Source organism: Bos javanicus, chromosome 10 (assembly GCF_032452875.1).
Source record: "Bos javanicus breed banteng chromosome 10, ARS-OSU_banteng_1.0, whole genome shotgun sequence".
Lineage (NCBI taxonomy): Eukaryota > Metazoa > Chordata > Mammalia > Artiodactyla > Bovidae > Bos > Bos javanicus.
In genome coordinates this window covers 78,216,916-78,234,672 of record NC_083877.1, presented here as the reverse complement: position 1 = coordinate 78,234,672, position 17,757 = coordinate 78,216,916, and the positions used below count along the sequence as shown (strand labels likewise).

The following is a 17,757-nucleotide window of genomic DNA, read 5'->3' as shown; positions in this document are numbered from 1 at the left end:
CAATACCACTCTGAGTGTCACATTGACCAAAGTAGCCTGGGATCTCCTCGATCTACTTTTTCCTTCTTTCTAACAGCATTAGTGACTGAAGTACAGTTTTCTTCACACATCAACTCCTTTCTTCATCAGGCGCTCAAGTAGGTGAAGCATAATACAAATCTGACAGGCATATTTACATACGGAGCATTCATTTAATATACGTACCTTATTTTATTAATATTTTTTATTTAGAACATGTATTGAAATAACATACAATTTTAGCAACCCTTACACTTGTCAGGAAAGAAAGTGAAGTCTCTCAGTAGTGTCTGACTCTTTGCAACCCCATGGACTGTAGCCTAGCAGAATACTCATTAAATGCCAGTGATTTTTTGAGAAAGTTCTTTCAGAAAAGTTATTTTTCACATATTTCCTACTTAATGTTACAACCAAAGCAATTCACATAGAACCATATAGTAGTGCACACAAATTAATGAACAAAGTAATTAATGAACAAAGTAATGAATTATGTCAAGAGTTTGGGAGTCTAGGCCGGGGGGCAAAAAAAGGTAGTTGGCTTAAAAAAAATCCTTACCCAAGAGATATAAAATATTGCTACAGAATAGTAACTCAGAATGAAATATTTCCCATTATAACAACCCCCCAAATAATTATTTTTCCACACCAGGCATTACTTTCCCTAAAGACTTTTACCAAGAAATCTATTTCTAAAAAATGAATCAGTCACTAATAGTACATTTTGATAATTCTTATTAAGAAAAAAGTTCTTCCCCAATCCAGGTGTTAAGGGCAGACAAATTCTTGCTCACTGAATTCTTATATTCAACACTAATGCCAAGAGACTAATGCCAACTTAAGGTAATGATGTTAAGCTAAGATATCTGACTACTTTAAAACATAGGCTCAGAATTATTTTGTCCACTCAATGTAATAGTGATCTGAGATAAATTTCTCTTAGAATACTAAGATTAAAATCATATTTTAGTGATAGATTACCTGATGAATACTATTCTACATTCTAGGAAGAAGTACCAAGGTATTTCAAAATACTATAACTCATTACTATAATCCATTATTTAAATGTAATTCTCCACAGCTTTGATATCATTGAAATCCATATAAGCACATTTTTCCCACAAAGACTGCATTAAAAAGATATATAATTCCAATGCACCAAAAATATACCTTATAAATAATACAATAATGGAATAATTTATTTTATTCATTCAAGTGGATGAAATCTTTCAGTGATATTATAAAGTTTCTTTCCATATACTCATGAACATGTTATTTAATATTCATTCACTAGGAATATTTATATCCACATAGAATAATTCTATTCTTCATTAAATACTTATAGAATTGAAAGGACAACTTGTCAATCTTCATTTCAATAAAAACCATGTAGAAAGAGTACTGACAATTCTTTTAAATGAAGAAAAGAGAACGTTTTAAAAAGAAAAAAATTTAGAAAGTTGGGATTGAAAACTCATTTCTGAACTCATTATAACAATGAGTTCATTATAATAACTTCAATATTCAATCATTTTCACCATTCTGTCTAGTAACTACATTTTTTAAAATGACTTGGACCATCATTAAGGAATCAATAACCTTCAGGTTCAACACACTCTTGTATTTTATTCCTCACATTTTAAATGAATTACTAGTAAAACTTGTATGAATATAGATTACACATAATGTGGAAGACCAATTTTTTGTTGTAATATATTTTACTGAATACATTAAATATCATTAAGGAAAGCATCTGCCAGCACTTGATTTTCTTTCCCTGCTGCCTACGGCTTAACTAGTATTGATTATTTTTTTTAATAAAAGATGATCTTACTGGAAGGATATATTCCTACAAAAGACAGCATGCATGTATGATTTGGAGTTTAATATATAAGTGCAAAAAAGTTGATTCATGAAATAGAAACAGAAAGTGATATTATACTCTGATATGAAATATGTGCTGATAAAGAAAGGAACTGACTTATGATTAAGAACATTAAAAACTGAAACCTACTGAACTCCTCAAAAATCTTGTGCTACATACAACTTTCAAATTTAAAACATCAGAAATATATTCAATATACTCAAGTATATTGTTATTATAAATATTTTACATTTTAAATTATACTTACAAATTATTATTGCAAGTTATTCAAAAATGTTTAAAACTAATGTAAACAAATTCAATCTTGCCTCCCAAGCAACTAAACTACTAATCATCTGCCTAGTATCTACTGCCACATTGGTAAGATATCATCAAACATTAGTAGATACTCTTTGAAAGTCAATCATTACTCTCATTATCTCTTCTTCTAAAATCTCTTCTATTTCTACACAGAAAGCGTTCCATAACTTCACTTCTGTTGAAACTGTTCTATGTGCTTCATTACATGTAACATAAATTTTTAGAAAAGAAGAAATTACTCAACCTGAAATTAGTGCTGAGTTACAACTCTTATGAGAAAAGTCACACCAAGTTTTAATTTATACTTAAGACTGAAAACCAAATACTCACAAAGAAGGATCTTGTACGAGATCTTTGAGATTTATCCCACTGCGATCTTCTGCAAGATTTCTGAAGCAACTATCACTCACTAAACAGGAAAAGGAGAAAGGAAAATTAATTTTTGTTTCCATTTCAGTTAATTTACTACTATCCAAAAGGAATTTTGAAATTAAAATTGGTTATCAGGATAGGTCTTTTCTTTTCTAAACATCAAGAATGATTAATTTGGGGGCCTGGTAGATTAAGTAGCAAATATTAATATTCAATAAAAAAGCCAATAATCTAAGCACACAGACTTTATATAAATACAATATATAAAAGAGTGAATATATAGTTCTAAATTTTATTCTTACTTTTACAAAATTAATTACCACTCTAGTAGCAAGTCACTGCTTTCACAACAACTAGAGAAAAAAAATGATAAACTATGCCCCAACAGCATATTTTTAAAGGGAATAGATAGATATATTCCTAAGTATTTAATTCTTTCCGTTGCAATGGTGACTGGAATTGTTTCCTTAATTTCTCTTTCTGTTTTCTCATTATTAGTGTATAGGAATGCAAGGGATTTCTGTGTGTTGATTTTATATCCTGCAACTTTACTATAGTCATTGGTTAGTTCTAGTAATTTTCTGGTGGAGTCTTTAGGGTTTTCTATGTAGAGGATCATGTCATCTGCAAATAGTGAGAGTTTTACTTCTTCTTTTCCAATTTGGATTCCTTTTATTTCTTTTTCTGCTCTGATTGCTGTGGCCAAAACTTCCAAAACTATGTTGAATAGTAATGGTGAAAGTGGGCACCCTTGTCTTGTTCCTGACTGTAGAGGAAATGCTTTCAATTTTTCACCATTGAGGATAATGTTTGCTGTGGGTTTGTCATATATAGCTTTTATTATGTTGAGGTATGTTCCTTCTATTCCTGCTTTCTGGAGAGTTTTTATCATAAATGGATGTTGAATTTTGTCAAAGGCTTTCTCTGCATCTATTGAGATAATCATATTACACACTGAGGAAACCAGAAGGGAAAGAGACACGTGTACCCCAATGTTCATCGCAGCACTGTTTATAATAGCCAGGACATGGAAGCAACCTAGATGTCCATCAGCAGATGAATGGATAAGAAAGCTGTGGTACATATACACAATTGAGTATGACTCAGCCATTAAAAAGAATACATTTGAATCAGTTCTAATGAGGTGGATGAAACTGGAGCCTATTATACAGAGTGAAGTAAGCCAGAAGGAAAAACACCAATACAGTATACTAACGCATATATATGGAATTTAGAAAGATGATAACAATAACCCTGTGTACGAGACAGCAAAAGAGACACTGATGTATGGAACAGTCTTATGGACTCTGTGGGAGAGGGAGAGGGTGGGAAGATTTGGGAGAATGGCATTGAAACATGTAAAATATCATGTATGAAACGAGATGCCAGTCCAGGTTCAATGCACGATACTGGATGCTTGGGGCTAGTGCACTGGGACGACCCAGAGGGATGGTATGGGGAGGGAGGAGGGAGGAGGGTTCAGGATGGGGAGCACATGTATACCTGTGATGGATTCATTTTGATATTTGGCAAAACTAATACAATTATGTAAAGTTTAAAAATAAAATAAAATTAAAAAAAAATAAAGGGAATAGAGAACTTTGGATTTAAAAAAAAAAAAGGTAAACTAGGAGAAAAGTGAAATCTGTTTCTGGGTAAGCTGAGCCCCCTGATTGTTTCATTTCTGAAAGGATTTGCCATTTAAACATAAGAATTAGAGAGAGGGACACTACTAAGAAAAAGAGAAACGAGTATAGTTTTTGATAGCTCATGGGAATCCCATGGGACCCACAAAACACATGAAAATTTTCTTCTGGGAGTTTTGCTGAGGGCCAGAATGAGAAGGCAATGGCACCCCACTCCAGTACTCTTGCCTGGAAAATCCCATGGATGGAGGAGCCTGGTAGACTACAGTCCATGGGGTCGCTAAGAGTTGGACACGACTGAGTGACTTCACTTTCACTTTTCACTTTCATGCATTGGAGAAGGAAATTGCAACCCGCTCCAGTGTTCTTGCCTGGAGAATCCCAGGGACAGGGGAGCCTGGTGGGCTGCCGTCTCTGGGGTCGCACAGAGTCGGACACGACTGAAGCGACTTAGCAGCAGCAGGATTGCATAAGAGGATTTGGGGAAAGGAGAAGAGAACAGGATATAGGGCAAATAATGTTCTCTGTAGTACTGTGGTGGTTAAAGTTAACGTCACTCTGCAACAAACTGTGCCTACCATGCCCAGTGTACAATTCCCAGTGTACAATTTCTATCGATCTCCCCTCAATATATTTGCTATCAATCAAAAGCATCCCACCTTGAGAGGGAAGATGAGCAAAAGGGTGAAGAACCACATGGCAGAGTAAAATCTCCAACAATCTCACAGCACATTAGTACAAAGCCACAGCAGAGAGAAATGACTGCAACACAATATGTCTGGCCCTTAAGACATTTAAAACCAGAGGCAGACTGAATATATCTAAAGCTGTCACTCAAACCACCCAGTTCAACTTGTGGTTGACTTGAGATGGTTTAACACTTAATCATTTCTTTCTAATATAACATTGACAGAAAGTAATATTTACATCAATTTCTATGATCATATAATAAACAGTATTTGATACAAAATACTGTAAAGAGCACAATATGTGACCAATAGCCAGTTTAAAAAATAATGTATATGTTAACCCACAGATGATAGAGAATTCGAAGACAAGGACTTGAAGAAAAATCTAAAGAAAACCATAAGTTGAAAAAATAGAAAAACAGTCACAGTAGATGAAATAGGAACATTTCAACAAAGAAAATTAAATCTACGCAAAAGAATCTAACAGTAATTTTAGAACTGAGAAATACACTATCTGAAATTAAGAAATCTGTGGCTGGATTTTATAGCCAACTCAACACAGCAAAACACAGGATTAGTGAACTTGAAGAGATCAGCAGAAAACATCCAAACTGAAGCAAAAAGAAAAAAAAAAAAAAAACATGAGACATGCTGGAATCAACAGCCAATGAGACTATAGCTGAAAAGAGAAGAATGAGGAAGATGCAATATTTTCAGAAAAAACAGTTAAGAATATTCCAAAACTGATATAAATACATTACTCAATGACCCAGCAAATATAGCCAAGGCTGTACTGGAAAATGTGAAAGAAAATCACACTTAGCAGTCAAACTGCTGAAAATCAAAGATAACAACAAAATCTTAAAAACAGCAGAACACATCACCTTCTAAGGAAAAACAATAAAACTTACAGCTGAGTATCAAACATAAACTATAGAACAGAGAAGACAATAGAACAATATAGTTAAAATGCTGGGGGAAAAATCTAGAATGTGAGTCTACACCTTGATTAAACATACATCCTAAAATTAAAGAGGAACTAAAACTCTACTCATATTTTAGGATAAACATTAAGTGAATATTTCCTATATTATGCTAAAATATGTTATATATATGTTAAATGTTACATATATAACATATGCTAACATATGTTAGCATAAATATTAAGCAACTATTTCCTATTTTAACAGTTTCATTATGTATCTCAACCAATTCAAATCTTCTTAAGGAGCAAGAAGAATATAACACTTGCCTTGCTCCTTTCAAAGATCCATTACCTATTATTTTACTTGGATTTTATATTCCCTTTTCTTACAGCTCAAAGTTATAAGATCTCTAAATCTAAATCTGCCTCTGATGCAAATGATAAATGCAGAAAATGATGCATTTAAAGGATGGATCTGAAGTTGAAATCAAGTTTGTATTCTTTTTATTAAATACAAAAAGATAATCCTCACCTTTTTTTCACAATGAGATAAGTAATTATTATCAATATATAATTTTCTTTCCATATTTGACAGACACTTCTGTTGATTTGAGACAAATTCTGTTTTCCTTAATTTTAACACAAATACTCATTATTACATTATTTCCTAATTAGAGCCAAGTGGAAAAAAATAAAATGTTGCCACACGATAAGAAAAGTTGGTTTCCAGTTGAGCTGAACTTGAAGCAATAATATATTTTATCAAAACATTTGTTCTCATAAAGTTCTTGCCCAATTTGGAAAATATGAGAGCTTAGTTACAAACTTCAAGAACCTGAAAGTTTTGAAGACTTAATTAAAATAGAATAAACCTTCGCTCCTACAAAGGCTTGTTAGATAGCTATTGAAAAGAGTTTTGCTAAAGGAGGTAAATATTTTCTAAAGTTCATATCACATCCAAATTTTAAGTTAAAAACAGAATAAAGAATCTAAATATCAATACTTTATCAACAAATATTCTGAACTTTTACCCGCCTAATACATGTATTAAGTTTAAGATATATTTCAACAGTGCAACAAATTTTGGTTCTGAATTATAAATAAGAACATGGTACACTTTCAGAAACTAGTGAATGTGCTTCTTTCATAAATACATTACACACAAATCAATCAGTTTGGTCATCACATTTTTCTGTTGCTTTTTGCCCCAGTATATGCCAACCAAAAAAATTATGCTTTTTGTACCAATGACTAATAAACACCACAAAATTAAGAGCTGGGTCTTTGGAACACACATATTTTTCAAGAAAATGTCACTTTCTATAATCACAGTGTGAAAGTTTGGTGGAAAAATGTCAGTATGTTGTAATTTAAAATATGTCAAGAAATATGAACACTTAATTTATTTTATTTTGAAAATATATCATATAGTTTAATTAATAACTGATAAGAAAAATTAACTCCATAATTCTTGGTTTCATTTTAAAATAAATCTCTAATGTACATTTTTTGTTATTTAGATGAAAGTCATAGAACATAAAAACAATTTTGAAGTGCACAATTCTGGGACATTTATTTATGTACAATGTTGTGCATCTCCACCTCTATTTCCAAAACATTTTCATTATCTCAAGAGAAAACCTATTACACATTAAACAGCAAGTTCCCATTCTTCTTTCCCTTTCCCCAACCCCTGACAACCACCAATCCGCTTTTTGGTCCCTATGGATTTAATTATCCTACATATTTCATACAAATGGAAGCACAAAATACATGCCTTTTTGTGTCTGGATTCATTCACTGAGCATAATGTTTTCAAGGTTCATCCATGTACAGAGAAAAATCATCCTTCTTTACATTTAATAATACTCCATTGTATGTATGTACCACTTTTGTTTATCCATTAATTCTTTGTTGGCCATTTGAGCTGCTTCTACCTTTTGGTTATTGTGAATAGGCTAAATGAGCATGCATGTTCAAATATTTCTTTGAATGCCTGTTTTCAATTCTTTACAGTATATCCCCAAAAATGGAATTGTGGGATTATATGGACATTTCATATTTAATTTTTTGCAAAATTGTTTTCCATAGCAGTTGCACTATTTTACATTCCACCAACAAGGTACAAGGATTCTTTTCGCCCACAATCACGGACATTATTGTCTGACTTTTTAAATTAGTGGGTTCAGTTCAGTTCAGTCACTCAGTCATGTCTGACTCTTTGCAACTCCATGAATCACAGCATGCCAGGCCTCCCTGTCCATCACTAAATCCCGGAGTTCACTCAAACTCGTGTCCATTGAGTCAGTGATGTTATCCAGCCATCTCATCCTCTGTCGTCCCCTTCTCCTCCTGCCCCCAATCCCTCCTAGCATCAGAGTCTTTTCCAGTGAGTCAACTCTTCGCATGAGGTGGCCAAAGTACTGGAGTTTCAGCTTTAGCATCATTTCTTACAAAGAAATCCCAGGGCTGGTCTCCTTTAGAATGGACTGGCTAGATCTCCTTGCAGTCCATGGGACTCTCAAGAGTCTTCTCCAATACCACAGTTCAAAAGCATCAATTCTCCGGCGCTCAGCTTTCTTCACAGTCCAACTATCACATCCATACATGACTACTGGAAAAACCATAGCCTTGACTAGATGGACCTTTGTTGGCAAAGTAATGTCTCTGCTTTTGAATATGCTATCTAGGTTGGTCATAACTTTCCTTCCAAGGAAACTCAAATTCTGAGGAAAACTTCCAAATATCTTCATTCATCCTCATAGATGTTCACCTACCAATCCCTGGCAATGAGAGATCACTGAGGACTCAGTCGGGGGCCAGAAATACCATGCTCACCCAGCAGTGCCTTGGAGGCCCTATCTATAGAGTATCAAAGGAGGTAAAATGGAGAACCTGACTTCTACCCCTGCACTTTGCTCAGTCGCTTCAGTCATGTCCAACTTCTACCGCAGTCTGACATAAAGAAGAAATGTTTATCTCCCTTTACCTGCCTGGGTAGTATCTGAATAAGCCAGCTAAAACAGAAGATTTAAATAAAACCCCAGTTCACAGTGTAATACCCCAAAAGTCCAGGTTTCAACAACAAGTTAGCTGTCACTATGGATCAATGAAATAGAACAGAGCCTAGAAATAAACCCTCACACCTATTGTCAATTAATCCCTGATAAAGGAGGCAAGAATATACAATGGAGAAAAGACAATCTCTACCACAGTTGATGTTAGAAAAGCTGAACAGCCTCATGTAAATCAATAAGGTTGCAATATTCCCTCACACTGTACACAACAATAAAGTCAAAATAGCTTAAAGACTTAAATATAAAATATGATACCATAAAACTCCTAAAAGAGAACATAGGCAAAACATTCTTAGACATAAATCATACCAATGTTTTCTAGGTCAGTCTCCCAAGGAAACAGAAATAAAAGCAAAAATAAACAAATGGGACCTAATCAAACTTAAATCCTTTTACACAGCAAAGGAAAGCATAAACAAAATGAAAAGACAACCTATGAAATATTTAAAAACAATGTGGCCACAAGGGCTTAATTACCAAAATATACAATACAAACAGCTCATGTAGTTCAGTTCAGTTGCTCAGTCCTGTCCAACTCTGTGCGATCCCATAAACCACAGCACGCCAGGCCTCGCTGTCCATCACCAACTACCGGAGTTCACCCAAACCTATGTCCATCGAGTTGGTGACACCATCCAACCATCTCATCCTCTGTCGTCCCCTTCTCTTCCTGTCCTCAATCTTTCCCAGCATCAGGGTCTTTTCAAATGAGTCAGTTCTTCGCATCAGGTGGCCAAAGTATTAGAGTTTCAGCTTCAGCATCAGTCCTTCCAATGAACACCCAGGACTGATCTCCTTTAGGATGGACTGGTTGGATCTCCTTGCAGTCCAAGGCAATCTCAAGAGTCTTCTCCAACACCACAGCTCAGAAGCATCAATTCTTCAGCGCTCAGCTTTCTTTATAGTCCAACTCTCACATCCATACATGACCACTGGAAAAACCATAGCTTTGACTAGATGGACCTTTGTTGGCAAAGTAATGTCTCTGCTTTTTAATATGCTGTCTAGGTTGGTCATAACTTTCCTTCCAAGGAGTAAGTGTCTTTTAATTGCACGACTGCAGTCACCATCTGCAGTGATTTTGGAGCCCCCCAAAATAAAGTCTGACACTGTTTCCACTGTTTCCCCATCTACTTCCCATGAAGTGATGGGACCGGATGCCATGATCTTAGTTTTCTGAATGCTGAGTTTAAGCCAACTTTTGCATGCTTCTCTTTCACTATCATCAAGAGGGTCTTTAGTTCTTCACTTTCTGCCATAAGGGTGGTGTCATCTGCATATCTGAGGTTATTGATATTTCTCCCGGCAATCATGATTCCAGATTGTGCTTCCTCCATCCCAGCGTTTCTCATGATGTACTCTACATATAAGTTAAATACGCTCATATAGCTCAATATTTAAAAAACAAACAACCCAACCAAAAAATGGGCAGAAGACCTAAATAGAAATTTCTCTAGAAAAGACATAAGATGGCCAACAGGCACATGAAAAGATGTTCAATATTACTAATTATTAGAGAGATGCAAATGCAAAACTACAATGATATATCATCTCACTCTGGTCAGAATGGCCATTGTTAAACAGGCTACATGTAAGAAATACTGGACAGGGCGTGAGGAAGCCCTCCTACAGAGTTGCCAGAGTTGCTGTATGATCCAGGAATCCCACATCTGGGCATATATTTGGACAAAACTCTAATCTGAAAAGATACATGCACCCCAGTGTTCACAGCAGCACTATTTACAATAATCAAGACATGGAAGCAACCTAAATGTCTACCAACAGATCATTAATAAAGAAGGTGTCATTCATACACACACACACACACACACCACACACGTGTGCATGCAATGGAATGCTAATCAGTCATTAAAAAGAATGAAAATGATGCCATTTGCAGCAACATAGATGGACCTAGAGAGTATCATATTAAGTGAGGCAAATCAAAGAAAAATAGCATATATCACTTATATGTGGACTCTAAAAATGAACTTATTTACAAAACAGAAATAGACTCATAGAAAACAAACTTATGGTTACTAAAAGGGGTGGGGGAAGGATAAATTAGGAGCTTCGGATTAGCAGATACAAACTACTGCACATAAACTATATAAACAACAGCAAGGTCCCCTGTATAGTACAGGGAGCCATATTTAATCCACTGTAATCAATCATAATGGAAAAGAATATGAAGTATATATACATCTGAATCACTTTGCTGTACACCAGAATCTAACACAGTACATCAACTATACTTTAAGAAAAAAACCAAAAACAGACAAAAAGTCAATTGTCAAAAAAGAAGAAACAAGAAGATCTAAAACTAAATGAAGAAAGACAACTGATAGGTGCCAACACCAAAATGGAAAAAATGTTTAATCAGAGAAAAACAGACCAACAAACAAACAAACAAACAAAGCCTCAAGGCCCTATAGGACAATAACAAAAGACCTAACTTCCTATCATTTGAGTCTTAAAAGGATAGGAGAAAATGTGCAGGGCTGAAAAGGTATTTGAAGAAATAATAATGGCTTGAAAACTTTCCAAACTTGGCAAAAGACAGAAATATACAGATGCAACATGCTGAGCAAACTTCAAACAGGATAAACAATAAAATGTATACAAAGGCAAGCATAGCCAAACTTCTGAAAACTAGAGACAAGGAAAACATTGTAAAAACAGTGAGAGAGAAACTACACCTTACCAACAGCAGAAAAACAATTCAAATGGCAGCATCAGCAACAAGGGAGGCCAGAAGGAAGAACTTTTTCAAATGCTCAAATAAAAGAACTATGAACTTGCATCCTATATCCAGTGAAAATATCCTCAGGAGGTGGAGAAGCAATCATAACATTTTCAAATGAAGTAAAATCAGGAAAATTTGTGAGCAGCACATTTACCCTAAAGAGCTAGATCTAAGAAAAGATAAATTAACAAACCTCTTATAAGAATGACAAAGAAAAAAAAAATAGAAGACACAAATTACCAATATCAGGAATAAAACAGGAGATATATGACTACAGACTTCATAGAAATCAAAATAATAATAAAGGAATCCTCCAAACAACTCTAAAGACGTTAAATTTAGAACATAAAGAAAATACACCAATTTCTCAAAAAGCACAGACTACTACAACTCACTCAATATGATATAAATAATTTGAATAATTCTACAACTATTAGTAAAATTTAACTTACAATTTAAAATCTCCCCAAACAAGAATCTCTAGTCTGGGAAGACTTCAGTGGAAAATTTGCCAAATATCTATAGAACAATTAATACCAATTCTATATCATCTCTTCCAGAAAACAAGTAGAGGGAAAACTTCCAAACTGATTTTATAAAGACATTATTACCTGATGTAGAAACCAAAGACCAGAAAAATAAATAAATAAAAACTCTACAAATGTTTCCTATGTGAATATAGACTCAAAAGATCCCTAACCAAATGTTAGCACACAGCATTCAGCAATATACAAAAATTACATACCATGATCAAATGGCATTTATTCCAAGGATGCAAGACTGTTTCAAAATTTGAAAAACAATTAATGTAATCCCATAGAGTAACAGGTTAAAGTACAATCACACAATCACTGAATTGAGGCTGAAAAAGCATTTTACAACATTTAGCATCCCTCCGTGATTAAAGAAAAAAAATAGGAATAAAAGGGAAATTGATCAACTTGATAAACAGCATTTATAAAAATCTTCAGCTAACACCATTCTCAATGGCAAAAAGACTGAATGCTTTTCTCTAAAGGTCTGGAACAAAATGAAGATGTCTGCTTTCATCACTCGTAATTAATGAAGTAGTGGATGATTTGGCCAGTGAAAGAGGCACAAATAAGAAACAAAAGCCATATAGATTAGAAAGACAGAAGTAATCTATCCTATCCCTAATTACAGATAACATTATCAACACAGAAAACCTACCAAGAACTCCTAAAACTAAAAAGTGAGTTCATCAAGATCAACATATAAAAATCAACTGTATTTCTACATACTAGCTGTGAAAACATTATCTTAAAGTTACAATATAATATCATTTACAACTGTTCAAAAGAAAATGAAATACTCATAAGTACATCTAACCAATCTTGTATAGGACTTATATACTGAAAATTGAAGGAAAGTTATGAGAAACCTAGATAGCATATTCAAAAGCAGAGACATTACTTTGCCAACAAAGGTCCGTCTAGTCAAGGCTATGGTTTTTCCTGTGGTCATGTATGGATGTGAGAGTTGGACTGTGAAGAAAGCTGAGCGCCAAAGAACTGATGCTTTTGAACTGTGGTATTGGAGAAGACTCTTGAGAGTCCCTTGGACTGCAAGGAGATCCAACCAGTGCATTCTAAAGGAGATCAGCCCTGGGATTTCTTTGGAAGGACTGATGCTAAAGCTGAAACTTCAGTACTTTGGCCACCTCATGCAAAGAGTTGACTCATTGGAAAAGACTGATGGTGGGAAGGATTGGGGGCAAGAGGAGAAGGGGACGACAGAGGATGAGATGGCTGGATGGCATCACCGACTCGATGGACGTGAGTTTGAGTGAACTCTGGGATTTGGAGATGGACAGGGAGGCCTGGTGTGCTGCCATTCATGGGGTCACAAAGAGTCGGACGTGACTGAGTGACTGAACTGAACTGAGTGAAGAAAATCAAAGACCTAATGGAGGTTAGATCTCCTCCAGGGGATCTTCCTGACCCAGGCATTGCACCCATGTCTCCTGCATTGGCAGGAAGATTCTTTACAGCTGAGTCATCAGCACAGCTGGCAGCCAATCAGCATGCCTACCTAGAAAAACAGGATAAAATATACACACCATCATCAGTAGCTGAATTTATGTTGGGGGCATATTTTAAGTCTCAGTTTCATCTGTGGTAAGTCTCAGTCCACCTCTTCTGTCCTGATCATACTGGCAGTTACATCAAATATAAATAGACTAAAATTCCAACTGAAACACTATAGTTGTCAGTTTGTACAAAACTGAACAAAACCCAATTATATCCTGCATACAAAAATCACATCTTAAATATAAAGACCAAGGAAGGTTGAAATAAAAGGATAGATAAAGATCTGCCATGCAAACTCTTATATGATAATAGCAACTCCACTTCTGAGCATATATCCAAGTACTGAAAATAAGATCTTGAAGAAATATTTGTACACCTGTGTTCAAAGCAGCATTATTAACATTAGCCAAAAGGTGGACGCATCCCAAATGTCCATTGGCAGTTGAATGCATAAATAAAGTGTGGTACTGCATTGAATGGAAAATTATTCAGCCTTAGAAAAAAAATGAAATTCTAATGCAAGCTACAAGACAGATAAACCTTAAGATACTAGGCTAAATGAAACAAGTTAGTCACAAAAAGAAAATACTGTATGATTCCACTTATATGAGATTCCTAGAGTATAGAAATAGTATAAAAACATAGAAACAGAAAGTAGAACCATGTTTGCCAGAGGATAAGGGTAGGAGAATATGGGGAATTGTTGCTTAATGGGTACAGAGATTTAGTTTTGTAAATGAAAAGTTCCTGAGATAGTTTGCACAGCAATATGAATATGTACTTAAAAATGGTTAAGATGTTTATTTGGGGTTGTGTACTTTACCACAATTAAAAATCTTAAAGTGAACTGTATAAAATTTTTTAAAAATGTAAACTGGATCATGCCAGCCTTCCAAAACCTCCCAGTATACTTTAAATAAAATTAAATTTTTAAGAAAAGACTTAAAACTGTACGATAAATGTATATGTCTTTCTTTCAGTTATATATGCTCCTTCATTTGTATTAAGGATCTTTTAGTTTTTACAGGAAACCAAGAAACCAAATACCAACAGGGACTTTCCAACTCTTTTATGAACCCATGGACTGTAGCCTGCCTGGCTCCTCTGTCCACGGGATTCTCCAGGCAAGAATAGTGGAGTGGGTTGCCATGCTCTTCTCCAGGGGATCTTGACCCAGGGATCGAACCAGCATCTCTTAAGTTTCCTGCATGGGCAGGCAGAATTTTTACCAGCTGAGCCACCAGGGAAGCCCAAACAACAAAACTCCACTGCACTCAAAAGCAGTTTCAAAACTCGGCTTTCCACATCATCAAATACTTAAGCCTATATTAAATCTAAAATGATGTTCAAAGTCAGACTTAGTCTCTGAATAATCTTTGCCCCATAAGCAAGTTCTAGCAGCACCTTTGACATTTTACAGTTTAATAATACGGTAGCAATACACTTTTAAAATTCCAAAGGATAAAAATTATTTAAAGTAAGTCATACCACTTTTAATTTTTAATGTAACCTAAGAAAACAGCTATTGTAGATACCATTCAAAACCACTTGTGCCAAAAACAGATTATCAAACACACACACACACACACACATCACTTAAGGAATAAAGAAAATAATATGATCCATTCCACCTATGCATTTCCACGTCCTTATAACCAACGCATTCTTTCAGTCCATATCATCCCTAATTCCTTAGTAAACCCCAACGTTTAATCTTTTCTTCTAAGAGGCCATAACTTCACCATCAGACAGAGGATGAGAAAGTTAGATACCATCACCGACTCAAAGGGCATGAATTTGAGCAAATCCCAGGAGATAGTGGAGGACAGGGGAGCCTGGAGTGCTGCAGTTCATGGGGGTCACAGAGAGTTTACATGACTTAGCGACTAAGCAACAACAACAAACTTAACCACCAACAGACTCAGAGTTATACTTTTTTTAATATAAATTTATTTATTTTAATTGGAGGCTAATTACAGTATTGTATTGGTTTTGCCATACATCAACATGAATCCGCCACGGGTATACACGTGTTCCCCATCCTGAACCTCTATACTTTTAAATACAAATAGGATAAGCACTGCTTACTTTAAACATAAAATCTCCTCAACTGACAAACACTGATTTTAGATAAAATACAATCCTTGAGATGTGATGTAAAGACTAGCTTTTCATAAGGGATTAATGAATTTTGGATCCAAAAGGCTGTATGTATAATATTTGATATCCACAAGGATAAAAACCAAATAGGTTGGCATGAGTTGTGAAAATACCTCAGGAAAGAACCCATGTGAATATCAATCAATTATCAAAGTTCTGATTAGATATACTGCCCAGGGAATTAACTCTAATATGCTGGCATTCCATGTAAAGTCACGTTTTTCTGCCTCTGACTTTTCTCTTAAGGGAAACAACTTGGAAGTGTGCTGAGTTCCATCCTATCATGTCACCTGGTACTATATTAAAGTTGTCACATCTTACCAGCAACAGCTACAATGCATTTTTTTAAGTAACATAATGTGTTTCTTCTTTTGCTTTTGAATCTTCATGATAAAAATTTCCATTTAATACTTAATATCAATGCATTTCCTTGATTCCAAAGATAAAAGCACACAAAAAATATTCACTTTTAAATGATACTCATTTTCTCTATCTGATTAAAAATATTTATTGTTCCATATCTATTTCCCTGATTCTGCCTAGCTACAAAGTTTGGATCACAGAGGGGATTATAATAAAAGAAATTTGCATAATCCATTCCGTTGAGATAAGGATAGCATCAGTAACAACAAAGCAATGACACAAATAAAAACTAGCACTGAGTGTTTCCTATTTGTGTCACATCAAATAGAGTGGTTTCTATGTTTTCTATCATTTAAAAGCCATTCCATAAAACTTCTGCATAAGTTATAAGAGAACATCACTCTCACTTTAAAAATAAGAACATGTTGACTAAACCAAAAAACCATAATTAAAACAGTATATAGAGCTTAGGAGGCAAAGAAATCTAATGAACTAAAATCCAGAAAACAGAAACTAAGAAGAGCTACTTATAAATGGGGACAAGAAGAAACCAGAAAGACCTTAACAAATATTTAGGGACAAGTGTGGGCCAACAAGGTGGTTAGCCTCTCTAGAACCCCAGCCACAAAGACAGTTTGCACCTGCCAGCCAACTCTCCCCATTTTGGCAAGCTGACACCTGAGGGAGTACTAACCATTGTAACCTAGTAACTATTAGAGGAAACAGAGAAGCATTATGCTCAGAAATACTTAAAGCAAAACACTGAATTTTCAAAATAGCTCTATATAATCCTCTACCCCTTCAGCCCTCCTTGATCATTATTAGCAAGGAAACAATCAAGAGATGATCACTTTCTGAAGATGGTCATGTTTTCCAAGGTATTTGCACCAGAAAGATTTGAGAGAGAGTCATTTAAAAATCTTTTTGAGCTGATGTTGGAGAAAGCAAACTCGGTGCTCAGCAATACCAGATGTCTCTGGGTGGTACGAAACACTGAACTTCCATCAAAGAGTCTGACTATTGGCCCACCAAATTTGGCCTTTGTGATGAAAAGGACACCAATGTCAGAAGGTAAATAGTTCAGAAGGCCAAAAACGTAACACACTCATTTCAAGGGTTACAATGAAATAGTCAGTTGACCTGACTGGACAACAAAATCATTACTAAGAAAGTTATGTGAAGCACCAATAATTGACCCAAGATGGAGTCAAAGGTCCTTTACCATGAAAAAAACAGGCCAGCCTCTGCTAGGGGTGACAAGTTTGGCAGGCAGGGATGGCTTGTATATCATAAGCATATAGTGCTACATTTTTGACCCAGTTTATGATGGTGGATACATGAGCCATACCCAAAACAATGATGGATCCAAGTGGCTATAGTGGTGACTCAGGCAGTGCAGGCTTAATGAGCAGTTTGATTCCAGTCACTCTCATGAAAAAAGAGGTCCTTAGTCTAAGCATAAAAATGCAAGTGTGATTTGTTTCCATAGCTTGTGGTCTCATTGAGAAATGTGCCTTTAGTCTGCTAT

General features: G+C 35.1%; 1 protein-coding gene across 11 annotated transcripts in view; it reads right to left on the bottom strand.

Annotated features, from left to right (window-relative positions):
* Positions 1-17,757, bottom strand: part of GPHN (gephyrin) — a 537,169-nt gene that overhangs the window by 406,132 nt on the left and 113,280 nt on the right. For all 11 annotated transcript variants that reach the window (XM_061429172.1, XM_061429169.1, XM_061429176.1 and 8 more), the window contains exon 2: positions 2,531-2,609. In XM_061429172.1, coding sequence (XP_061285156.1) covers positions 2,531-2,609 — 79 coding nt within the window. The remainder of the gene's footprint in view (positions 1-2,530; positions 2,610-17,757) is intronic.